The following is a 26155-nucleotide window of genomic DNA, read 5'->3' as shown; positions in this document are numbered from 1 at the left end:
TTTCGGGAAAAAAAGCACTACCCAAACCCTTGCCATTCCAGTCCATGTAATTCGTACGTTTATTCTTCAGCAGGAAACGATAGGAAAAGTGTAAAATGCAAAACAAAAATTAATGAGACATGTAAATATAGAAGAAGTAGTCACCCCCTCACTGACCGCCTTCGATGACGACCTCCACGTGCGCTTCACGGTGGAAGGCGCCCGCCGTTACGTACTGCTTCAGCGCATCGGTCACGAAGGGCTCCAGGGTCGGGCAGAGGGAGAGCTTCTTTATCACATCATACTTAAACTGGGCCACGTTCACGTTCAGCGTGTCCAGCCGGCGGCTCAGCAGCTGTTCCGTGAAGCAAGCGGTGTTCTGGAAAAACTGCTGACCCCAGCGATGATCCACTATGGCGGACAGTAGCTTCAGCGACGCCATCTTTATGTCCGGGAAGGGGTTCTTGAACAGCGTCTGCACCATTTCCAGATCTTTGCTCTCCGTCATGGTTTCGTACCACTCCTGGGTAATGCAACTGCAAATGGATTGGAAATTGGAGGTCAAAGTCATAGGCGAAAGCACCTAGCAGTCAGGTTGACTACTTACGTGACTCGATTGTCGATCGATTCGCTGCCACCGCCCGACATTAGACACGTGATGCACTCGATGAAGCGAACCTTGTACACGTCGGTCGTTGAGTGCAGTATGCCCGGGAACTCTTTCAAGAACTGCTCCATCTTTAGCTTCTGATTATCGCTGAGGAATATTTTCCCCTCGTTTGTAGAGCCAACCATGCCTGGAAACGAAGCGAAATGTTACAAATGTTGCAAAAAGCATCGCAGCAAGCCAGCCCAACCTACCCAGACAGTCGTACGCGATTGCCATCAGCATTGGATCTTCCGGCGTGATTTGATCGAAAATAAAGTCCACCGTGGCCGGGTGGCGCTGCAGAAACAGTGACGGCTGGATGAGTGCCGCACTGGCGTAAAACTTGAGCGCATTTGGCAGCACGAAGCGCATGAACGGGGTGACCTTGACGGAAACGATGTTCACGTACACCTTCCGGAACAGATCGATCCCCTCGATGTAGTCGAACCCTTCCTTGGTGGTCAGCAGCTGCGTCAGAATCTGCAGCACGCTCGACTGCAGCAGCACGTCATCCTTGTCCAGATCGGCCAGTGCACTCTCGAGGACCGGGCTGGCGATCTGCATGTAAGCCGGATGCTGCTCAAGCACTGTGCACACGACCTCGTACACGCGGCATCGCACCGTTTCGTCGAACTGCAACACCGACACCAGCTTGTTCTGCACGGTCGGTTCCGTGAAGATCGGTGGCAAGCATTTTACCAGCACGTTCAGCATCGTGTCCACGTACACCTCCTTCATCGGGAGACAGTGTTGAATGATGAGCTCCACCGTGTTCGGTGTGATGGTGGCCGAATTGTAAACCATGGCGGCCGCACCGCGCAACCCAAACTGCTTCACCGAGTTCTTTGGATGGGTCAGGCAGCGCTCTAAAAACCGATCGATGACCGAGGCCGACCCGTTGGGGAAGAACTCGAGCGCTTTGTCGTAGATGATACGGGATGCTGTTGTGTGCTGGTCACTGCCGAGGTAGGAAAAGAATGTATTATTGTTGCAGGAATTCTTTCACGGTGATCAAACTTACGCATCTGCCTCGGCCAGGAACTTGAAGAGGCTCTCCGAGCAGAGCATTGTCTCGTAGATGTCCTGATTTACATCGGATAGCTTACTTTCCAGCAGATCCAGGCTGTTGGTGCGCGTCTCCTTAATCGCTAAATTACGCATCAAATGTTCCAGCTGGCTAACGTCCATGATTGCTGCAGTAAACTGTGTTCTGTACGTTGCAAATTCCGTGAATTCTGATTTGAGCCGGAGCAAGTTTTTTTGTTGTCATCCCACAGTGACGATTCAAAGGCAAAATGTGCCAGTCGGGCAGGTAGGGCCATTCATCGCCGCCTGACGTACTGCCGCTTGAAGCCATCTGACAGTACCGCACCCCTTTTTGACGGTTGGAATGGCATCGCGTTTGACGTTTCATGGCTGTCGCCAACGCCTTCAAATCGGCGCGAACTTCCCTCGCCGGCGACGTCTTTTTTAAATACTTGTGACGGTTTTGCGTCGGAAAAAGCTCGCCTGGTGTACGTGTGTATTGGTGGCCAAAAACATCCGGCTCCCCCATCCCCCTCGTTTACGCCACGGTAACTTTCGAACGCGGCTAAGAGTGTTTCGTCAGATTTGGACAGTGTCCATATCTCAGAGGCGTATATGAGTACCGGTACTGTATAGGTGCGATATAGTCACAGCTTCGTCCGTCGCTACAGGTTCTTTGAGGTGAACTGATTTTTTAGGCTGTAGAATGACCGGTTGGCAGCCAGCATCCTTGCGCGTAGCTCAGCTACCATGCTATTGACGTTGCGGACCTTTGACCCAAGATGAGTGAACTGTGGGACGACTTCAAAAGTGCGTTCGCCTCGGATCCCGAATCGAAATCGGCTTTCGAATCGGAATTGGCTCCAAAAATCGAATCGGCTACCAAAACGGAGTCAGTTTTGGCATCGCCATAATAGGCGTTTGGGCCCAATGATGCTAAGTATTGATATCCGCAAAAAATTAAAATTTACTTTTAAAAGATCCTTTCTCATTGAGATTCCCGGGCTGATTTCGTCAACTCCGGAATCGAATCCGGAATCGGAATCGTTTCGATAATCGGAATTGGCTCCGGAATTGATTCCGAACATGGAATCGGAATCGGGTAAGTCCGATTCCGAGCTCCCACCACTAGTTGTTTCATCAGAGAAAGCCAGGAAGGGGGGCTTACAAAGGACGGGTAGAGAAAATGAGCGAGAAGAAGCGATATTTGAACGTCAAAAACCCCCGCCTTGTTGAACGGGCCACGAGAGCAGGTCTGGAGTGACAGCTGGAGAATTCCTAACGACATTTTTTATACGACATCGGAAGAGGTAAGAGGCGTCGCTGTGCGTGCTCCTCACAGAAACGGGGACACTGTTGCAGTGAAGAACTCAGCATTTTCGCTTGTTTTAGCACTTTTTGTGCTTCGAAGGTAGCGAAACGAATATATTTGCCTCGTTCGGTGGTAACAGTGCAAAGTGGCGTAGAGAGTTCGTTGCCTTCCACCATCAGCCGTCTAACGCGTCGTCGTCGTCACCATTGGCAACAACGCGTTATTTATTTCATCATCTTTGTGTGTTGATTTTGGTTTCTTTCTTTCTTTTTTTTCTCTGCGATTATTTACAGTGCTCAGCGTCGGCACCAAACGGCGGACGAGAAAGAGAGTGTATGTGTGTGTGTGTGCATGTGTGCGGAAATAGCTGTTTGATGCGTGTCACGAGGGGCACGCTGTGATCTATTGTGTGTTAGAGGGTAGCGTACCTTCGCCGTAAAGCGTACCCCCATTCCATTCCCTTCGCTTGCCCAGCGCAAAGAACTTTCCACCAGTGCGTGCGCGTGGCTGTGTCTGTGTGTGTGTGTGTGCGTGTGTCTGTGTGTGTGCTGCGTGGTGCTTGCAAAGCGTCGCGTCGTTGTCGTTGTCGTTTACGCTGATTTCGCGTATTTGCTGGTTGCGGACGAGAAAGTGCGCTGTGTGGTGTTTCTGATTTGATTCACATTTTGTAAACTAAACGCGTGTGTAAAACAGCAGCACCATGTTTGATGTGTTCGGATCCGTGAAGGGTCTGCTGAAGCTAGACCAGGTGTGCATCGACAACAATATCTTCCGGCTGCACTACAAAGCGACCGTAATCATACTGATCGCGTTCTCGCTGCTGGTCACCTCGCGGCAGTACATTGGCGATCCGATCGACTGCATCGTGGACGAGATCCCGCTGAACGTGATGGACACGTACTGCTGGATCTACTCGACGTTCACCATCCCGAACCGTCTGACGGGCATCGCCGGGAAGGACATCGTGCAGCCGGGTGTGGCCAGCCACGTCGATGGGCACGACGAGGTGAAGTACCACAAGTACTACCAGTGGGTCTGCTTCGTGCTGTTCTTCCAGGCGATGCTGTTCTACGTGCCCCGCTACCTGTGGAAGACGTGGGAGGGCGGCCGCATCAAGATGCTGGTGCTCGACCTCAACATGCCGATCATGAACGAGGAGGCGAAGGAGCGCAAGAAGATCCTGGTCGACTACTTCGCGGACAACATCAAGGGGCACAACTTTTACGCGATGCGGTTCTTCTTCTGCGAGGTGCTGAACTTTGTCAACGTGCTCGGCCAGATCTACTTTATGGACTTTTTCCTCGACGGCGAGTTCTCCACGTACGGCAGCGATGTGGTGCGCTTCACCGAGATGGAGCCGGAGGAGCGCGGCGACCCGATGGCGCGCGTCTTCCCGAAGGTGACCAAGTGTACCTTCCACAAGTACGGACCGTCCGGCAGTGTGCAGAAATTCGACGGTCTGTGCGTGCTGCCGCTCAACATCGTGAACGAGAAGATCTACGTGTTCCTGTGGTTCTGGTTCATCCTGCTCACCATCCTGACTGGCATCTCGCTGATGTACCGCTTTGCGGTGATTATGCTGCCGAGACTGCGGCTGCTGATGCTGCGCGCCCGCTCCCGGCTGTCGGCGCACGACGAGGTGGAGCTGATCGCTTCCCGGTGCCAGATGGGCGATTGGTTCATTCTGTACCAGCTCGGCAAGAACATTGATCCGCTGATCTACAAGGAGATTATCTGCGATCTCGCCCAAAAGGTGGAGGGCAAGGAGATTGTCTAAGCGCAGGCGGACGAAACCTTCCGGAAGAAGCCTTCGGTACTGGATGATCGTGAATCATCCATAAATATCAGGCTTCTTTTGGGTAGAATTTCCGAGCTTCCTTTTCCCCCCTTGCTAAAACTTCCTTTTCCCTTTTCCCTCTCCACCACCACCACGCTGCACGTGCTAGCGCCTCTCCCCACCACGGCAATGACCCACGGTCTGTGAGGTAGAAGAAAGGAGAGGAGCGAAAAAATGCCGAATGAATCATTGAACTTAAGCCTGCTCTGCAGCGTATATCTGCATCATCGTCATACTAGCCCCATCCGGGAAGGTAACCGAGAACATCATCAAGCACCACCACCAACAGCAACAACAACAACGCAAGAGTCTCAACAAGAAGGCACCACACTCTCTGGGTACAATTTCGCGAGGATGAAAAGATGTGTCGAAGATATTCACCCCCGCGCGCGCCCAGGTTCCTTCGTGCAACCAGCAACGGACGTCTCGGCAACGAACACACCGCCGCATCCCTCAACACCAGCACAACGGAGCGGAAAGACGGAGACGGAGAAGAGCGTGAGAAGAAGCAGAAAGGAAGAACCCCGTACAAGAACCTCACGCACGCTACATCTTCTGCCGTTTGGTCCGTTCCATCGTCTTTCTCGATCTCTTCGACCCCGCTGCCCGACGCTACCGCCAGTGCCAGGATAGAGCTCAGAATTCAGGTAAGAACCAAAAGCCACTAACACAACACACACACACAAACACACATTCCCTTTTTGAAGCCTCTGCTGGTCTGAGGCTGTTGCTGATGCTGTTTGCCGGGAAGGCAAAAGATGCAGGAAATGGTTCTGGGTGAAGCAACCGCTCCGTTTATACCTATGTATATATCTGCAAGCGAAAGCGCACTTCGAGTTCCCGAAAGCGCTTCCCACCGTGCGGCAAACGATATGGAGAGGTTAAATTATTGGCATTTCCTTTTTCACCCACTATCCGTCGAACTCAGGTCGGTGTTCCGTCGGTGGCAGGGAACCCGGTGGTGGAGTGGTGGGCCGAATTTTGAACGCATTTCCCCCCGGCATTTCCCCCAGTATTTCCACACTGCTGCCACCGTCCGTTCGATCGCGGTTGATCATCGCGGCACGATGATCGCCGCTGATAGTCGGTTTTGTTTTTGAATATGCATAAGCAGCACGGCGACGACGACGACGACGGCGATGGTGAGGTCCCGAATTCATGATTCATTATGTTTGGCGTGTGGAATTTAAGCATGAAATGAATCATACAAACGTGTCCATAGTTTTTTTTTTTGTCCATTTGGCCAAGGAGAAGCGGAGGCGACATTCTTTCTCGTGACATTTGGTACCGTCTCGAAGCGGTGATTGCTGCTGTGGGAGGTAGATAATTGTCAGCAATAAATCGTCTAATCGCCGTGTACAAGTGGGACTTGATCGCATCGAGGGTAATCCTTCAACGGAACGATAAGATATCGACAGAAGAGGGGATAGGACAGAGCAAAGCAAAGCAAATCAATCGACCGAGAAGTGCAAGCATAATGGCATCCCCTGCACCTATTTGGAGAAGACACCCCTATAGCGAGAGAAGCGCTGGACGTGGATAATCGATCACTTGAAGCGAATAAAAGGGATAAGATAAGGGAACGGGCAAAAAAGAGGGCACACACTGCTCTGCTGCGCCTGCCACAGCGAAAGACAGTGACAGAGTTTGTCGCCGTTTTGCCGCATCTCCTTAACCTGTTTCTGAGACAACCACAACGACGACAACGACCACGACGACCACGACGACGACGACGACCGATGTTAAGATGCATTTCATGTCGCTGGGGCAGCCTGCTTTTTTTTTGTGCCTGCTGCGCGACCCCCCAAAGCCACCAGCCCAAAGCCTTTCGGAGAGCGAAACGATCTTCATGCCCTGCCTGGCTGTCTGCGCCACCGCCGCCGCTGCTGCTCACGACGCAACGAACGCGCGCTCATCTTGCATGCGCTGTTGCCGTCATTTCCCGTCCCGTTCCCGAGAGCATAGGCCCCGGGCCCGGCAGCAGCAGCAGCAGCAGCAGAGGGCAGTGTGGCCGTTGGTTTGGTGCGCTTCGCGGCTGGGGCATATTATTGCCCATACAAGCTTGTTATGTTCGTTTTTCCTTCCTTCTCGTGCGCACACTCCACGGGGTTGTGTGTTGCTTTTATGCGGAGGGGGGGTGGAACAGGGAAAGGGTTTGGGAAGGTGCGAACCTGTATGGACACAGAGACAGCGAGAGAGAGAGAGAGAGAGAGGAAGACGACCGCCACTGCAACTGGATCACAAAAGAGCCACGAACGATCGGCGCTGGCTTGTCGATCGCTGCGAACGCGTCCACACCGGGTCCCAAGTGCGGGAAGAGAAAAGCAAGAGTGGAGAGAACCGACCAACAAAAAAAGGAAAACCACCTCAGCTCGTTCCCATGGATCTTGGACGGTGCGAGGTGTGTGTGTGTGTGCATCACAGCGATCGATACATGATGTGTATGTTGTTTTTTCGGGGACGGGATGAGGTGTGGGGAGGGAGGGGGCGAAGAGAAAGAGTACGTTACCACTGGCGAGGTGAGCAAAGAACTCTGGCCGGAATCTTTTTCGGGGCTGGTGGGGGTTTATGCGTTTTCTTTTATTTAGACGCAGTTGCTTCTTCGTTCGCTTCGTACCCCCGCGCGATCGTGTTCGTGCCGCCGCCGCCGGTGTTGGTGCGTTTGTTGACTCAAACTCCAGTTGCCGTCATCGTTGTCTTTCTCTTCTTGCTTCCACTGCTTCTTGGTGTTCCGATTTTCTTGCTGCTTGCTTGGTTCCCTGCTTCTTTTTGGTGAGATTTGTGCAGCGCATATCGATCATGCTTTTTAAAACACGCGCTTCGGTGTGTGTGAGTGCGCGCGCGATCGCGCACCGTTTTTATGCTTCTCTTGCAGACGCGACCTGTGTGTACCGACTGGCGTGACAAGAGTAACCGCATTGGCTTACCTCGAACGGCCATTTGAGCATTTTTGTTGAAGCGCGAGTGAGAAGGGAAAGGGGGACGAGAGTCGTCGTCCGTGGCTGCCGCTGTCAAGTGTATGGTGTACGGGTGTTGTTGGGCATGAAGTTTGAAAGTCATCGATTTGGAATGTGACTTCCCATGGTGTGGCCGTTTCTCTCTCTCTCTCTCTCTCTCTCTCTCTCTCTCTCTCTCTGTATGTGTGTGCACTTATATGTTGAGCCCCCGTTCATTTTGAGCCGGAGCCGCGTGGCTCACGTGCAAACGCGGCCGCGTGTGTTACGTCGATGCCATTCGCTCTAAACTGTCCACAATTGTGCCAATCCGTCGCGGCTTATTATGTTTTACCGCGCGTAATGACTGCTTCCTCTCTGCCCCCATGCCCCCACCGTGTGACCGTGTGGTGGTGTTCTAGACCACTGTTTGAGCGGCAACAATCGAATGAAATAATAGGGTAGGAGGGTCCCATTCCCCCCCCTTACGGGTAGATGGAGAAGATGGGTTAACATTGAATTGACCCTTCGGTCATCGTCGTCGTCGTCGTAGTCGTCGTCGTCGTGGGTTTCGTCGTTCGCTTGTTAGGTCTCCACTCCGTTTGCGCTGCCCAGTTTGTTGGGAGGAATTTATGTATCCACTCTCTCTGTTTCACAGCTCCCGTCCGGGCTGGGGTCGCTTGTTGTGGCCGGCAGTAGCAGCAGCAGCAGCAGCAGCAGCAGCAGCAGCGAGACGCAGAGAATTGGGATTGGTTTAAATTCGAATCCAGTCAATTACTTGCTCTTCTCTAAGCTACTGCGGCGATGCGCTACCGTACTGCTGCTGCCACCATGTGTTTTGTCCTGTCCTGTGTTTCTCATCTCCGAAATAAATCACCCCAGATTGGCTTCTAAACAATAACAGCTGGGTGGCTGGGTTCGTCACTTGATGGGTAGCTCAAGTTGTTCGGCTGCTGCCGCTGTTCGATACATATAATTAATACGTCCAATTCGCATCTGGTTCGCTGTGTCTGTGTGCCGTTGTCTGTCCGTCTGCTAATATGGAAAGCAAATAGCTCGGTTGCTAAGCTGGCCGTTTAAAAAAAAGTAGGGACCATTCCGAAGGGCACCAAGCATCGCATGCATGATGGCAAATTGAATAATCGATCGCTCGGTTGAAACGTTCGCCCGTACCTTTGCCCAAGATCATGTGTAAGTGTATATGCATGCATGTCTCTCACGTACACAGACACACACGCATACCGTTGCATAAAAAATATGGTCAATCAAGAGGGGTTTGCGAATAAAGCTCCTGAAGCCCTGTCGATGCTACAAGATCGCTCTATCTCTCTCACACAACGCTTGTCCAGTGGAGGCTGGGAGACCAGTTTAAACCTGATTCTTGTTGTCCAAAGCGACCCCCCCGACTCGCTTCTCCATCTGCATACTGCAACGACGACCTGCTTTTTTCTTCTCCACCTCCACCAGCTCGGTGTGTAACCCTGGGGGTCGATTATTTTACCGCTTTTGGGGAGCGACAGAGAGTCGATAAATTTGCCTCCGCTACTGGCCGTTTAAGCCTCCGTTGGGTTGGGCTGGGCTGGGCTGGGGCAGCATACAGAGATTGGGCGGAGAGTGCGGAGGCTGCGGCGTCCTCACGTCCGTGGTAGCCGCGATGAACATGTTTTACGATCGTTTGATCGATCGCCGATCGCCATTTTCTTGTTTTTTGTACGCTATCTTTGGTTTTGATGCTGCAGCGAGAAGAATTCCTTCCGATCCGATGTGCGAATGGTCAATTTTGTGGCCTTTTTTGGGGTTTTGGTTGCACTTTTCCCGTCTCCCTTGCTGTATTTTGCGGTTCAGCGATGGTTGGTTAGGTTGAAACTGGTTTTTTAAATGGCATATGCCGATCGCCGCGGTATGTGTGTGTTTTTGCGTCATGTGTCGCAAGCTTTTATGACACTGTGTCGTGTCATTCGTCTTCTTCTTCTTCCTCCTCTTCGTACTGAGAGATAATGAAATATGTGCAAGAGAAAGTGGTGGTAGCCCCTTGATCTCCTTTATGTGGGTAGCGGTGTTAGCTCACTGTCAGGGGAAGAGGATAAAGGGCAAAGAGTGGTCCGTGTCCATGGCTCGTTTGTAGCTATCTTTAAGCTGGCTTGGAGTACCGAGATGCTTGCCATTATTTTGCATGATTTGCTGTTATAGTGGACGCGAGCGGTTAGTGGAATTTATTTAAATAAATACATAAAACTCCTTCAAGTGATCACCTCTGCAATATACCACCGTACACGTGATCACCTTTAAATGGAGCCAACTGCGAGATGTCATTTTAATTAACATGCCCAGGTCGCGTACCTACATATATCTTCATTCGTTCTCGTACAAAAGCCAGACGATTTATCAAGCGTAATTAACGAAACCGTTTGCTGTTTGCAAATCGGCCAAACTGCCAGTTGCGCAACAACACGTTCGATTCGTTCTCGTTCTCTGCCTTCACGTTCCAGCAATTCCTGAAGTATAGCGTGAATTCTCCACCATGGCCCGCGTGGCGTTGACAAACATTTTGTGTCGCAGCGCAGCCGCTTGGGTATGATTTGTTACGATTAAAAGATTTCTCCTCAACCCCGCACGGCGAAGGGCAAACAAAGAGACCTTCGATTGCGTTTAGCGAAGGATGATGGTGGTGAGGAGGAAGGGAGAGAGAGAGCGGAACGGCGATAGAGGGGAATGGAGTGTGAATCGTTCCCATTCGAGTGCCCGGTTTCGAGAATATGGACAACTTCCACCAATACACACACACAGACACACACAAAAACTGATCGGGTGGTGCTGGCGTGCGTCTCTGTGTGCGTTTGCTGGTGACCCAGTTGAGAGCAGCATAACGACGTGGACAAAACTCTGCCTGCCTGCCACCCAATTCCATCGGAACTCGCTCGGTAGTACCAGCAGCAGCCAACAAACCAGCACACCAGCGTGTCTTAATTGACACCTACAGACCTTACCGTTTGCGCCCACCGTTGTCGCATCTCTCATGCCAACGTTTGCGCGCGTGTGCTGCTGCTGGTGCGTTCCGGACCGAAGGGAGGTCATATGGGAAGTTATCAATTATTTACTTTTTTCCAATCCATCAACCACATCAACACAACGGCTCTGTGGTGAGGAGACCCCTGCTGGAGGGAATACCCTTGGACTGGCCTTAGGCGGCCAGCTGTTGGGAAGAGAGTAACGCGTGCCACAAGCAGGCAGCATCATTAATGCCTCCATACGGTTAATCTGTAATCACGAGCGATCGCAATTAATGCGCCACAAGTGCCAAACAGAAAAAAAACGATGGTGTCAAGCCCTAGGTCTATCTGCGAGATGGATGGGAAGAAGAAGGATGGGCAAATTTCTTTATCATCAGCAAACACGAGAGAGAGGAACTCACCCAACTCTTCCCCCTGGTAACAACAAAAGCAAAAGGTTGTTTTACTTGCGCCAACATATGCTTGCTTATGAAATGTGACCGTGTATTGTTTTATTTTGTTCTAATTTCCCTCTCTCTGTCTCTCCTCTCTCTATAAACACTTCTCCATGTGATGCTTTGTTTGTTTCTTCGAGAAGTAGGGGTTTTTAAATAAACATTAGCAAGTATCAGATGTCACAGCACATCAATCAGCCGTGATACAGAGCCGTGATGGGGGCAAGATAATGGGTTTTGGGTGCGACGGGGTACGGGGTGTCGATAAAAAAAATGGTCCGGACCACCGCCGTGACGCTTTGTTTATCATGTGCGGCAGAAACGGTTTGTAAATATTGAGCAAATAAATGGTTCGTTATCATAAAAGGAATTCCACCAGGCGAGCGCGTCTAGGAGACACGATCGTGCCATCGTCGTTTGAGCTGTGGCGCGGTGGCTAGTGCTACTGCCACTTCTTGCGACCGGTGAACGGCGAAATAGTGACACGTGTTTGTTGATAAACGTTCTATTTATTTGCACAGCTTATGTTTTTGTACCGTACCACCCAACATACCACTACCACCACTGTGCTTGATCCGTATCACGAGACGCGCAAAGTGGCACGTACTTTGTAATCAGCACTTTTGCTTACTTCGACTACTCGACTTAGCTAGCAGAGGCGCATTGGATCGAATTGCTCTTCGTACTCTTCTCTCGTGCACAATCCACCGCCTTATCAGTCAGTCGGTCCGTTGGCGTAAGATGTGATCGTAGACATTTAATCACGTTGTCGTCATCGTTCCGATCGGAACAGCGCTGACAGCGACAGACAGGGCCGGCGTTGCAACGCTAACCCCCATAGGTTATCTAATCTGTTTATCTATAGCTATAGCAGATTTGTGGTAACCTTCCCCTCCTTTGTGATAATGCTTCCCGTGTCAGTGTTTTATTGCTTTACGTGCGAAACTACAAAGCTCAAGCCGCCCCCCGCAGCAGTGCTCGTGCTGGACTTTGTTGTACCATCAGCACTTTCCGGTTGGCGTTGCTGCGACCTCATATTTCCTCCTCCATGACTAACGTGTGAAGCGTTTGACTTGCGCCAGCACGTTCCAAGAAGTTATTCAATTAAAAAGGTGCACGGCATGAGTCATGTTGGCAGACGGGCGGCATTTTTTTGTATATATATATATATCAATCCACCTCGCAAGACGATCGTCCCATGGATGGAATGATAAGCACTACCACCATAAACAAAACTTCCGCATAGACAGTGCAAAAATTCAGCAAAAATATGTTATCTTATCGTTTGTGTGTGTATGTGTGTTGCCGTTTGATAAATTCTTTGCCATTTACATATCTGTTTTTTTTCTTCTATCTCTATCTTACAGATTATCTATCCGCCGCAGAAACGCACTCATACGCAACTCAACAAACAGAGTCAGGTGCTTCCTGTTCCTCCTGGTTGCAGCACCACCCGAAATGCACTGCAACCCAGCGCGAGAGACTCAGCGTCGTCCGATAGCGCAGGATTAATGGCTTGACTGTCGTCTCGATGGAACCGGAATCGTTCGATGTTCATCATCCGTCTTTGAATGCAACAAGCGATGTTTGCCTGCGGAAAGGATATAGTAACGGTTTTCTGTTTTGTCTTGTTTTAGTGTGCCGCTGAAATAGACAAAGTAGCGGAGGGCTGTTAATCCTGCATACGAACACAAACGAATGATGATAATTTTACATAGATATTTACACCAGAAGAAGCATGAGCCCAGGGCAGTAGAAGAGATAGAGAGAAGCGTCCGGAAGGCAATCGTAAAAAAACTCGAATCCTAAAAAGAAGCAAAGTAGTAACAGACACGCAAAGTCAAGATAACGAAAGGTTCCGAAGCTTCGAAGACAATAAGTGAGTGCCGCAGCCAATTATGTGAGAACAGATAACTCGCCCAAGGTAAAAGCCATTTTTTACGCAAGTACGATTACAGCGCGCTGTATGAAAAGAAGAAAAAGAAACACATTCCTAAAACAGAAACCGCAATAGACTGCTGGTAACGATGATGATAGAATTTCTGTTTGCCTAATGAACGATCTTCATAATTCGATTTCGATGATTCTTTTTTGATAGATTTTTTACTACAATTTTACAACACACATATCCCCCCCGCATACATACATTTAGATTGACGCTCTAGACTTTTCCCGATAGGTCTACTTTTTAGTGTGTAAGTAAAAATGCGATGATGATAAATAGTACAGGGTAGCGAATCGAGAGAGAGAGAGAGAGAACGGCAGTTCTTTTTTAAAGCAAAACAATAAGAGGCAATACAATAGGGACACAATACGCATAGAGACACACACGTTAGTGGTAGGTTTTAGCACGCAAAACACAAACACAAGACAAACGCAATCTCTAGCACCATGCGTGAAATCGTTTGGATGCGATTTTCGATTTCCGATTTTGGTACGAACTCGGCTTTACACAAAAGCAAGTGTAGAAGCAAGCAAGCAATGTGTAGGTGTGTCTATTTGTGTGCATATGTGGCCGGCATAATTTTTGGTTTGCTCCTTCGATGTCGTGATGCCATAGGGAAGCAGGATGTCAAATTTTCCGTTTAAATCCGCCGACTCGACGACGGCGACAGTGACGATCACGATCACGATGGGTCCTTTTGTAACAGTGTTAAACGCCATTTTAAAATGCATTGAATAATATTGTAAGGTGCGTGTGTAGGATAATGAAAACGCGTGTTCTTTTAACCGTGCATCCATCGTCATGGAATTGTATGGTGTGTTTTTCTCTTTTTTTTAATAGTGTGACTTTTAACGCGATCCTACACTCAAGTTGATCGCAACCGATCGATGTTTTGCGAGAAAGATTTATTGAGTGTGGATCTTTTATTTATATGTCGTACACGTGTATTTGAGTTGAGCTGTATGCACCGCGTACTACTACTACTACACTACTACTGCTACACGCGTATACGAGCAAAGTGTGCCCGATTTTGGCTGGAAGTATTTGATAGAAGAGAGAGGCACTGCCAAAATGGTTGTGCTTGCCACGAAACAAAAGAAAAAGACATCCTAAAACGTAAATTCAGCATTTATTACACTATCGAATTCTAAATTTTTATGTTCTGAGTACCAGTAACAAGCCAAGAACGTTCTTTGGTATGATCATAGTTTTTGTGCGACAGAGGGAGAGAGAGAAGCTATTTCGAGGAGCTAAATTTATAAGAACGCGTGACGAGAAAGAGAGCGAGAAAAAGAAGTGCGAGATAATAGAGAGTTTCTTGTGATAAACGTATAAATTATAGAATGTAATAGGGAAGGAAGTGTTTTCCTGCCAAATCCCCTTCTTCCTGCTGAAAATTTTTCTCCCCTTCTTTCTGGAAAACCACGCTACGCTATTCCACTTATTCTTAACGAGCGAAGGATTGATTGACGATGTGAAAGCGCTTTCCTTTCATATCATACTAGTGCGGTGCGTCCAAAATCGTTTAGTAGTGTGCTACAAACGGGGAAAACAAAACTCGATTAGCGTATATAGTATAATATTGTAACAATTTTCGGCAAACGTGTGACAAATGTAATCGGTAAAATATTGCTGCACCCCCCGGTCGCAGCAAACAATCCTTCCAATTCCAGTCAATCGACTATCCGAGTCTATCCAAGCGAAGTTACATGCGTGCAGTTGATTACGGACGATCCAGGGCCCAATCGTGCCGTTCGCTGCAATCTGCTTTCATCATTCCAGTAGGCACTCTCAGAGAAATAGAGAGAGAGAGAGGACGCACCGTGTAGAACAGAACAGAAGCACAACATTGATTTTTGTTTTAACATTCAACGATATTAACTCTCGTATATCCATATACACACCGAGCGTGCAGAGTGTTGTAGAGAAGATTAGATGAAAGACAACATACACACATAATATATATGGTAATACACAGAACGATGCCATCATCTTGTCTCCCCTCATCTCGCGAGTAGTGTTAATAGGGCGCTTTTAAATGCTAGGCACACATATTTTACAAAACAGCGCAAAAGGTCTAGCTATTTTTGATAATCATATTTTACTGAAAAACTGTATTTTGAACGAGAGAACCATTTTATACACTAAAACGTAGTAGAAATCTTGTGTACGCACGATGTACACATACACACACCCGCCCCACAGGAGAGCACAAACGAACGCATTTTATAGTAATATTTAAACGACAGCCAGAAGACACAAGACAATCATTGTAAGATAAAGGCAGAAAAAAAAACAAACAGCGCAAAGTTGGAGACGCACGAGACGACGGGATGATGATGACGGTCGCTGTGTAGTTTCGTGCAGCACAAGCGTGAAATTACGGTGAAACAACACGGGCCAAACACACACACACACAGGCTCGTTCTACTCTTCTCTATCAGTGCCTTTGGATTTTGGAGATAGTGGTTTTTTTTTGCTTAAATAAAACTCTCACGTATGCTATTGCAAAAAGAACTCCCTCCCTCCGGTCGTCGTGGGTGATAGAGATATATCGAGAAAGTAGCTTTAATCGTCGGTCCACTACTAACTGATTGTTTATTGTTTTAGCTGTTGAAACGCGCTATCTCGTGTACAACACCGATGCTCTGCAGTCTACATTCGAGCGAAGCGTTCGTTTCCCCTTTCCACCGATGGGACGGGAGGGGGGCTAATAAAATGGACAGTTTTATTGGCGAACGTGGAACGCGCCGGAAGATAGATGATTGCGACAAAACCTACCAAACGAAGCACCAAATTTGAAATTTGGTAATAAATTGTTTAAAATAATGGCGAGCAGGATGGTGGTTCCACTCCCCCTTCCTCCACGCCCACAACGTGTGGGAGGGAAGAGATGTTGAGGAAAATGTGCGACGAAGTTTTGCCAGTTTGATTTGTACAACGACGAGGGCTCCCCAACCCCATTGGAGGGAGCTAATTTTTGGTTTCTTCCCACTAAACAATTACACAACTTCAGCTCGATCGATCGATCGCAGCAGTACAGAAAGTTTAAAAACGGGGTCAAAACGACTATAATTAGATACAAAGTTTAAAGAGCTTTTGAGGCAACGCAGCAACATTTATTCCTAAAATGAACGACTCTCATCGCTTCGCATTTAGACTGGCAAGATGGCAGTGAAAGGCTTCCCTGTAAGCTTTTACAGAAAGAAAGCGAGAATGAGAGAGGGGAGGGGGGTGTGGTAGTGATGGGAGCTCGGAATCGGACCTACCCGATGTTCGGGATCAACTCCGGACCCGATTCCGATGCTGGAACCGATTCCTGAGCCGATTTTGAAGTTGACTCCGGAGCCGATTCCGGTGTTGAATCTGGAATTAGAATCGGTTCCGGAATCAGAATCGGCTTCGGAATCGGAATCGACCTGAGAATCGCAATTTGTTGCGGTAACAGAATCAGAATTGACTCCACAATTGGAATTAGCTCCGGAATGAGAATCAGTTCTTGAATTGAAATAAGAAGTTTCGGTAGGGAAATTAGTCCGGGAATCTTCATGAGAATGGATCATTTACAAGTAAATTTTGATTCTTTGCGGCTATCAATACGTAGCAACATTGGATCCAAATGTCTCTAGTTATGGAGATGTCGAAACCGACTTCGATTTCCAAGCTGATTCTGATTTCGGAGCCAATTCCGATTCCAGAACTGATTTCGATTCCGGAACTGATTTCGATTCCGGAACCGATTATGATCCTGGAGCCAATTTCAGAGCTGGTTCCGGTTCCGGAGCCGATTCAGGAACCAATTCCGGAGTCGATTCCGATTCTGGAGCCGATTCCGATTCTAGAACCAATTCCGATTCTGGAGCCGATCACGATTCTGGAAGCGATTTCGGAACTAATTCCGGAACCGAATCCGATTCTGGAGCTGATTCCGAAGCTGAACCTACTATCCGAAATCGATTCCTGAAAACTTCGGAGCTAATCGGAATCAACTCCGAGGAAAATTTCATTTTTCGCCATCACTAGTGTGTACTTCAGCCCGGCTAATGCTCAATTGTTTGTTTATTATTGTACTGTCGAGTGGATGAAAACTCCCGGCGTTGGCGGCGGGCTCCCCCTTCTGTTACACAAAGCAGTCAAGAGTCAATTTAGCGCACTGGTATGAAATTGCGTGTTTCCGGTTGAGTGTTGGAAAGGGAAAAAAGGGAAAATAGGAAACAACCGGTACAGCGAAAAACGGTCCGGCTTTTTTTCCTAATTCCTGGTAGCGCGCGGGGTCATTGTGTAGGAAACGCGGGGGCAAGGATATTAGTGTTGCTCTCAAAAACCCATCGGTTTGAAAATCCGTCCATTGTTGTTGTGCCGGGTTTTGTCCTCAGGTGTTTCGGGTTGAGCAACTGCGTGTGGAAATCGTTGTACGTACAAAAGGTACGTCACGGTGCTTGACAAAATGGGCACATGGATGGGATGAAAAAAATTGCCCCCCCACACACACACACACACACTTCGTCCGGGGTCGGGATTGTGGGGGAACGGGGGGAAGGGTCACACAGGAATATCATCTTTACGTCACGCGCTTTCCTTCGCTCGCTCTCCCGCGTCAAGTTGTGCTTCTCCAGCTTGTGTGACACATTTCACCACCCGGAAGCTATCACACCGAATGGGCGGAAGGATGGAATGAATTTACCAAGAACAAAACAGTAGAAGGGGGGGATGGGAGAGTCCCCGGGACTGGGCGACATCACATCAGTGGTGCCCACTTCTTCGTGTCGATTATGGCCCTCGTCTTGGCGCGTCGATTGCCGCCCCCCGTGGCCGTGTGGCCGGAAAAAGGGGAGAAAAATGCAGGGTGTCGTCGGTCTAGCGTGAAGTGGGTTCACGCTGTGGGATGCTGCTGCTGCTGTCGGTCCTGTGGAACCGGAAGTCGGCCTGCGAAGGAAGGGGGAGGTGGAAATAACACTGCGCTTCGCGGTTTCTTTGCGTCATTTTGCACATCAAGTGACGGTGGTGGTGGTGGTGTGCCCCGAGCTCCGAGTACAACAAAAGGACGGCTGGTAACCGAAACACACACACACACACACACACACACACACACACACACACACACACACACAGAGAGCTACCTCTTGGTGGGTAACACGAAACCACCGAGACAAGTGGCAATTGTGTTTCGTAGCTAATTTCATGCTTTCTTTCGCGCGACAACACACGACAATATGCTGGTGCTTGCTGCCAGTGGAGGAAAACTTTTTTTGCTGTTGTGTGCTTTCCCCTTGGCCCCCGTTTTCTCTCACTGTGTGTGTGTGCGCAACTCTGGTGCCTTTGTTCTGGCGCTTCGCTTGCGCGCGGAAATGGGAAATGGGGCACAAAACCCGCGCGAGAAACTCCGCAAAAGGGGCTTCGTTATTTCATTTTAAGTTTTACCATCACCGGTGGCCGTTTGGTGGTTGTTTGGTCTGCCAAAACGCGTTTACACACAAAACCCCCCCAACACTGGTGTGCCTTTTTTTTTGCTCTTCTTTTTCTTTGGTTTGGCTGGCTGGCCTGCCTGCCGGAGGGGACGCTGCCACTTGGCTGCCACTCATACACAAGGCGGCCGCGGCGGTGTGTTACAAGCAGAAGTAGAATTTCTTACTCGATTTGCCTCGTTTCCACACCGACAACGACACACACGTGTTTGGTGGGAGAGGGGGTGGAGGGGAGCGGTCCAGATGACCGTTTAAGTGCTCGTCGTGCTCGGTGATGATACTCAGGCCGGTTTCATCTTGTTACCTTTTTGTTGTTGCTGCTGCTGCTGAGCTTCCTCGCTTCCCCGCTTCCCTTCCCAACAAAGCAGCGAGAAACGTTTATTGATCTGACTGTTGTTTAGTTTCGGTTCAGTTCGGGTGCCACCAGGGAAGGGGCACGTTTCCCCCCCTTCTTTTCTTCTCGACATTTAATGGCCCGACCGACCGAGCTGTTGTTGCCTCGTGTTTTATTTCTGTTTGTGTGTCGTCCGCGCTTTTTTTCGCTTCTGCCGTTGTTGTCCGACTCGGGTAACAACAGTCTCTGCTCTGTTCCCTGCTCCTTGGGATTGTGTCGGTCGGTTTTAAGATGCGAGAAAGATGGTTTTGATTTTTATTTTACATTTCCATTGCGTCCGTGCCCTTCCGCGGCTGACCAGCCAGCCACCCATCCCGAAGGAATAAATCACGCTCTCAAGCAGTGCCTCAAGTGTGCCTTAATGCGAATGTGGAGGACTTGACCTTTTTTCTCCTCTTCTTCGCTTCTTCCCCCCTTCAACCGCCTAGCCCGGTTGTTTAGATAAATTTTCATGAGGCGCATAATAACTTAAATCTCTTTCCTCTGTTTTTTTCCTCCGTTTTGTGGGTCAAAAGCCGTCATCCCGGCCAATGAATAAAATCCCGTGCGTTGGAATTTTTATGTTTTATGATATCAATTGTGATGCCTGGGGAAGAAGAAAAAACGCACACACACACTGGAGGGTCTTTAAAGGTGTGCGCACAAGGTGAAATAAAAATGTTTATGAAGGTTATTCCCATTCCACGCTGGGTCTGCTTTGCTGAACTGTGGCAATGGCAATAAAGCAGCACAATTATGGATAAAGCTGGGGAGTCAGAGGACAAGTTGCATGTAAATGTTTGCAAACGCACCTTCCGGAAGAAAGATAAATCAAACCCATGCCCCAGACGCCCGCTGGGGGGGGGTGTGGGGGGGGAGTGTTTAGAAGGAGAATCCCGCGCGAACGAATCATTCATTTCGGGCGCTGGGACCGACTCGCCGAGGTTTAATATTCATGTTGAATTTAAATTTATTGAACCATCTTTCACTCACACTTTCGCTCTGTCTTTGAGTGTCTTTCCCTTCCACGAGACGAAGAGGGTTTGGGGCAAATGGCAAGGGGAGGGTGCATTATACAGATGTTGATTTGATTACACGGTGATAAATTCAATCCGGCCCCTGCGTGCGTGGCGATCAGTTTTGATGAAGATCAATAAAAAATAAAACCTCCCGTACATCATAAAGGGAGGAGATGAGTGAGCGAGAGAGAGAGAGAGAGAGAAAGAGAAAATGCATTGAATTAGATTATTTATTTATCAAATCATTTTTAAGTGCTGGTGACCCTGCTCGCTTTCCCAAATTTAAAGGCAGAAGCGATACGGAGCTGGAAAATGTTTCAGCGGCAGCTTTTCGATTGGATTATCTGCCGAGACATGGCGAACCGTGTGTGTGTGTGTGTGTGTGTGTGTGTGTGTGTGTGGGTACACAAAATCAGCATCTTAATCTGTGATGAGACAGTTACAGCCAGTGATGTTTTCTTGACACCCGATTTTCATCAATCATGATGCCATTGGGGAAGGGAGAGCGTTCGGGAAGATAACGGAACGGCAGTAGCGCAAAAGTAGCGCAAAAGTCTCCCCCTTATTCCCCCCCGTTTACTCCCTTGTAAACCACAAATCATCCATTCATGTCTCCCCGTCACCCCCCCCCCTCCCCCCATTCCCGTACGTGACGGGAGCGGCGATGAAAGAGCGATCTCAATTCGCGCGCCCAAGGAAAGCTAATGGAGGCGCCTGGCAGCTCGTATGCGCGATGGAGACGCATGGTCTGTCTCAGCGTTGCACGTGCGTGAGGGCGGCGGTAGGAGCCGAAGGGGAAAAGGTCGCGGCCATTAGACACCGTGGAGGGGTGGGGGGGGGGGAGGAGGGGAAGGAGTGGTAGGTTGTATTGAATTCATCTAATCTTCTCGATGTATTTAACCTTCGCCTGGCTGCCTGGCTGCCTGCTTTCCTGTCATCGCGTAAGCGGACCCCTCTGGACCCGCTCCATGGTTCGATTCATCTCACGCTCCGCGCACATCAAGAGAGCGCTGAAATGGAAACAATTTTTAGAAATGATTCTATTTACGATCGAACTCGCTCGGCTCTCGGTGATGTTGTGCGCGTTCATGGGCATGAGGGAATGATTTACGCCAAGATGTGGAAGCAGAATGCTCTGTTGCGCGTGTGGCGGTGACAGTGTGCGCGGTCTCCTGGGGGGACCTTTTTCCCATCAGGGACACACACACATAATGGCAGCACAGATTGATGGAAGGTTAGCCGTAGAAGAGTGGGGGGTTCAGCTCAAACCAGTCAAACTCAAACGGTGGTTTTTAAAGGGAAAGAAGCTGGGTCAAGGGCTGCCTCTAGATGTCTTTTTGGAAGTTGGAAGTAGGTGGGTAGGGGAGGGGGGGGGGAGATGAGTGACGATGAAAAGACGGTCGGCCCTGTTGACGGTGGATGGTTGAAACTCATCCCCTGCTGCTGCTGCTGGTGGATGCTGATCTTTTAGTAATTTCCCTCCCACGGTGTGTTGTTAAAAAGTTTGATAGAAATCATTTCCCACGCTAAAGAGCTTCTGGTTCTGAGGGGGGGGGGGAAATGAGGGGCAAAAGTGAGCGAAAAGATGTAAACACACGACCCATCCCAAGCCAAGCACACATTAAGAGCGCGACCTCTCGAGGGTCCAATTTATTTCACTCGACGAAGACGCCAACGACGACGACGAATTGAATTTGAAATAGCTCGTTGGCACATTAGAAAAACAAATTCTCCCCCATTCCATTCCATTCCATTCCATTTCTCACACACACACCTTTAAGCAGCTGGTATTCATAAACAATGGTCGTTAATAAATGCGTGTTCCGCGCTGGCCTGGCCGCTGGCTGGCGGGCACGTAACACGTCATCGGGCATGGTGCGAGCAGGGGAGGGGTGGACAAAATATGGGGTCCACCTTTAACAGCAAAACTCCATCTCGGAATAAAAACAGGTGGGCGATCTGTTTTCTTCTGCTGGCCTATTATTTTGCTGCAGGGGAGGCCCAAAAGAGCGGTCTGGGCAGGGGGAGTAACAGAAATGAGTTATTGCACCGTGGCAGCGTAGCATCATCGTCTTTCCACAGGGTTGCACAGTTTCACCACGAAGCTGAATCATCGAAGCCTGGAGCAGAGCGTAAGAGGGAAGGGTGGCTCAGTGGGAAGCGTAAGAGGGAGTTAGTTTTCACTTTCACATTCAACGCTCGACAACAGATGCTTGCGAGCCACATTCACGCAAAAAAAACAAAAAACAAACTACAAACACTTGAAAGTGTGTTCTTTGTAGGCCACAAGAATCGAGAAAACGAACCCAAAAAAAACAACTCTCCCACAATCACTTTCCTGTTGTCTGTGGATTCTTTTTCTTTCCCCGGCTTTAAAGTGGAACTGAAAGTGGGAGTGTAATTTCACTAAATTGTACCCAGGATATAAGCACAGCTTAAAGTACATTCCAAAGGGGCGCAAAAGTAAAAGAAAGCATCGGCGCCGAAAAGAAGTGTGATAAAATTAATCAAAATAAAACCACCCTTCCTTTGGGGGGGTGTGGGAAAACAAAGCAAAAAGGGAAATGAAGAAAGAAAAAAAGCGAAAAAGCGAAACGACAAAGTTAACGTGGTCTTGAGAATGGTCACGACCACGAATCTCCTTTCCTCCTTTTCGCTCCTCCTTCACCATCCCAATCGATACTTACGTTGCACACAGTTTGGCGAGGAGTGTCGTTTTCGTTTGATGTTTCGTTAAAAGCACCAAAAAAAACGACAAAGGATAAGCGAAAGAATGGAGAAAGAATGGAGAAGCTAAGGAAAACGCAAATTATTTCAATCGTTAAAGTTACTATCTTTCCAACAACAACAACAAAAAAACCCACACACACGCACACACACTTAAAAAGAAAGTAAAGTTTTCCCTCTTCTGGCCTCGTTTCCACAGCCAAGCACCGCGACCCTTTTTTGCTTTGATTTTTAAAATAAACCCCAACGGTTTTTGTCCTTTTTTTTGGGAGGAGGGAGGATTTGAGCCGCTTTTATCCGCTCCCTCTTCCTCTCCTCCTCCATCCTCCCCCAACCACGCAACTCCTTCGGAATTGCTTGTGAACAGTCAGTCTTGTGGTCTTGCTAATATCCTGCAGTACGCTTCCGGGTGCACATCCACCCTCTTTTACCCTCTTTTACACACACACACCTACACACAACCCATCCAAACCCACCCACCTACCACCCCGGTTTTAATACACTTCCGTCCCTTTTGCGTCCCTTTTTTGTCGGTAATTTCGCTAAGGTCGATTCTCTTCACGTTTCGTTTGTTTTCGTAGCACATAGTTGGGTGGGTAGCGTACGCACATTTGCATTGAAATGGGGGAAGAACTCATCCGCACGCACGCACGCACGCACGTCATTGGGTTTGGGGGGTTTTTGGGGATCGAGCCCCCTGCAGCAGCACGGAAAACAAAACTTTCCCGAGCTAGCAGCTTGTGATAACACACACAAGGCAGGAGGAACGAGGGGGAGAAAGGGGGGAAAGTTTTAAATAAACAGACGCAAGCAAATCCTTCGGGGGACGGGACGCTTTTCCCCCCTTGTTTTTTGGCTGAGTTTGCAACCGGCGGCGGCGGCATGCCTGTGGAAAATGCGCATGCCGATGCGTTTGTGTCGTTGTGGTGGTCCAGCAGCAGCAGCAGCAAAAGTAGCGTCTAATGAGCTTCCCACCGCTGCTCTCTGCTGCCCTTTTCTTTCGCTTTTCGTCTTGCTGCTGTTCGCCTTTCTCTATGACCGTCTGCGCGAGCCCTGATGAAGAGGTTTAACGCTCCGTCGTACGTTATGCGTAGTAAATCCCGCCACAATGACCCCTTCCCTGCTTTTCCACTCTGCCTTCTTAAAGGGAAAAAGAAATCCACACTGCATCCGGGATGGGAGAAAAAAAGGAAGGATGAATAAGAGCTTTTTTTGTTGGCTCACCCATCTCGCCAAAGTTCCACGCAAAGAAGCACTTAACCACATGGGAAGAGTAGGGGTGCTTTTCGCTCTTTACACAAACACACACACATACGTGGCTTTGTTTTCGGTTGCCATGCTGCTTCCGTAGTAGGCTGGCACACACATGAATTGCAGTTCAGTTCAGGCGAAAGAGAAACGTAAGTAATGAAGCGCCATCTGGTGCGTACTGCAGGGACTAGTGTGTGCCGAGCGCTGCCGGGTTGTGGCCGTGTTGTAAGGCGACCAACAACAACAACAATAAGCGTATGTGTGTATGTGCGGGCGCTTGTGTGTACATAAGTAAGCGTAAGCGAAAAATCATTCCCCGCTTTCGCTTTATTTCATCTTTACCCTTCAAAAGAACAGGAAATGTGGAAAGCTCGAGCTCCGGGTCCGTGTTTTTTTTTTCGGAAGCGGGAAAACGCTATCGTTAATGTACATTTTGTGCCACTTTTTTTATTACTACCCCTTTGTGGAATGGGAAAGACCGGGAGGAGGATAAAAACAGCAATTTCCTCGGATTTGCGAATGCACTTTTGGTGCCGTGGGGAGGTCATGTACTGTAAACGTTGTTGATGACGTCAACAACAATGACGCTCAGTGAGATGCGTCGGTGTGTGTGTTGGTAATGTGCGAGAGGAAAAGTGCCGGAGTCGAATTGCGATATTGAAATTAATTGAGAGTGAAATAAAATTGCTTTCCCCGAAGAAGATGCAATTGTCATGCAAATTAGTTAAAGCCAAGTCAAGAGAAATGCGAGCTTTCTCCTGCTGCTGGGGCTAGAGCTGTACCACAAATGCCGTGGAATTGCAATGTGCAAACACGTAACAAACATTAATATTGGAAACTATAGCGGGAAAACCCCCGTTTTTGTGCAGGAAAGCTACATTTAAATAGTAAAATGTGGCAATACCTGGTTTAATCGTACCGCTTCGAGCGCTGTGTCGAACGTATTGGTTCGTAGTCTAATTTCTCACGCTCCTGCAAACCGGCTTTGCTGCTTTGATCCACAACCTGCATGGCATGGCACAATTTCTTCACCGCCGCCGGCCCCACTGCGCGTCGATGGCCTTAATTTTAGTAATTGTTTAACAATTATGATACACAGCGCACACACACACACATATGTGAGCATTTTGTGAGCACAGCCACACGGTGGTGAGTGAGCGAGTGAGCGGCGGGCGAAAATATCAATCTCACGTGATGAAGCAGCAGCAGCACCGACGAGCACAGAGCAGCAGGCCATGCCGAAGAAAGGTAAGCAAGCAAGGTAAGTAGCATTACGCGAGCCGGGCAATCATTTGTGAGCTTCCGTTTTCTCCCTCTCTCTCTCTCTCTCTCTCTCTCTCTCTCTCTCTCATACACACAGCAGCCGGGCAGCCTCATACAGCCGAGAAGAATTGTTATTAACCGACCGAGTATGCAGCAAAAAACAACGAAAGAAAGAAAGAAAGAAGGGCAAGCAAACAAAGCACCGAAAATCCGCGCGGACGCGCGCGGGCAAAACAACAAGGTATGAGCGTAAATTTCTTCTACTGATGAGTGGAAGGGGGGTGGGGGGGGGGGGGGTAGGGTGGTAGGGCCCGGTCATGTGTCGAGATAAAACGAGATTTTAAAACCCGCAGCCAGCAACCACATGGGCCTTTGTGGAAGAAGGAAAGCGATGCAACACACACACACAAAGAGACAGGTACAGCAGGTGATGGGAAAACAACATCGACGGGAAAATTCGTTCTGGCCTCGAGGTCCGGGGTTTTTGAGCCTTTCCACCCGCATGGCCCGCGCGTACATGTACATGGACCGACACACACATGTACGTCTATCTGTCCCATCTCCGCGAAGTGTGTTGTCGGGGCTCATTTCGGGCGGCATTTGCATACACCAGATCGCTCCAAATCGGATCAAGGGAAAGGGGGGGGGGGGAGTTGGCTGGAGGGTGACGTGGGATAAGGGCTATGCTTTCTTGTTTTGCAACATCCGAGGCGAGCGGTTTTGTTTGTCCCGGTGAAGGTGAAAAGATCATTCGCTTGGGCTGAGCTGAGCCAGGAGCCAGAAAAAACCAGGGAAAAGGGGAAGGAAAAAACCGGGTTGAGGGCTTTGTTTAGGTCAAACGAAAGGCAAACATATCGATGAATTCGGGCAAAGACACACACATACACACACTGATGGGCCGGTTTGGATTTTGAAGGTTTTAAATTTCGTT

The 26155-nt window shown here is 49.1% G+C and overlaps 2 protein-coding genes across 3 annotated transcripts; one reads left to right on the top strand and one right to left on the bottom strand.

Annotated features, from left to right (window-relative positions):
- Positions 1–35: 35 nt before the first annotated feature.
- LOC120894205 (26S proteasome non-ATPase regulatory subunit 5) lies at positions 36–1930 on the bottom strand. The gene is made up of 4 exons (XM_040296656.1): positions 1650–1930; positions 841–1586; positions 587–776; positions 36–515 (listed from the first exon to the last, which is right to left on the bottom strand). The coding sequence occupies exons 1-4, from the start codon at positions 1814–1816 to the stop codon at positions 149–151; spliced, it is 1470 nt and encodes a 489-aa protein (XP_040152590.1). The 5' UTR covers positions 1817–1930; the 3' UTR covers positions 36–148.
- Positions 1931–2894: 964 nt separating this feature from the next.
- On the top strand, positions 2895–15643 carry LOC120905705 (innexin inx2). Of its 2 annotated transcripts, none has more exons than XM_040316723.1 (3): positions 2895–2964; positions 3260–5450; positions 12549–15643. In XM_040316723.1, the coding sequence occupies exon 2, from the start codon at positions 3667–3669 to the stop codon at positions 4741–4743; it is 1077 nt and encodes a 358-aa protein (XP_040172657.1). In that variant the 5' UTR covers positions 2895–2964; positions 3260–3666; the 3' UTR covers positions 4744–5450; positions 12549–15643. The 2 variants fall into 2 exon arrangements, with proteins under 2 accessions (XP_040172657.1, XP_040172664.1); XM_040316730.1 differs by having other exon boundaries at positions 2954–3065.
- The last annotated feature ends 10512 nt before the right edge of the window (positions 15644–26155 follow it).

Source organism: Anopheles arabiensis, chromosome 2 (genome assembly GCF_016920715.1).
Source record: "Anopheles arabiensis isolate DONGOLA chromosome 2, AaraD3, whole genome shotgun sequence".
In the NCBI taxonomy this organism is placed as follows: Eukaryota; Metazoa; Arthropoda; class Insecta; order Diptera; family Culicidae; genus Anopheles; species Anopheles arabiensis.
This window is presented reverse-complemented; position numbering and strand designations above follow the sequence as displayed.

Excerpts from the sequence above, each read along its gene's own strand:
- LOC120894205 (XM_040296656.1), bottom strand. The coding sequence starts at position 1,816 with ATGGACGTTAGCCAGCTGGAACATTTGATGCGTAATTTAGCGATTAAG. Across the intron at positions 1,587-1,649 it reads TTCCTGGCCGAGGCAGATGC|TGACCAGCACACAACAGCAT; the intron begins GTAAGTTTGATC and ends CTACCTCGGCAG. Across the intron at positions 516-586 it reads TCGATCGACAATCGAGTCAC|TTGCATTACCCAGGAGTGGT; the intron begins GTAAGTAGTCAA and ends ATCCATTTGCAG.
- LOC120905705 (XM_040316723.1), top strand. The coding sequence starts at position 3,667 with ATGTTTGATGTGTTCGGATCCGTGAAGGGTCTGCTGAAGCTAGACCAG.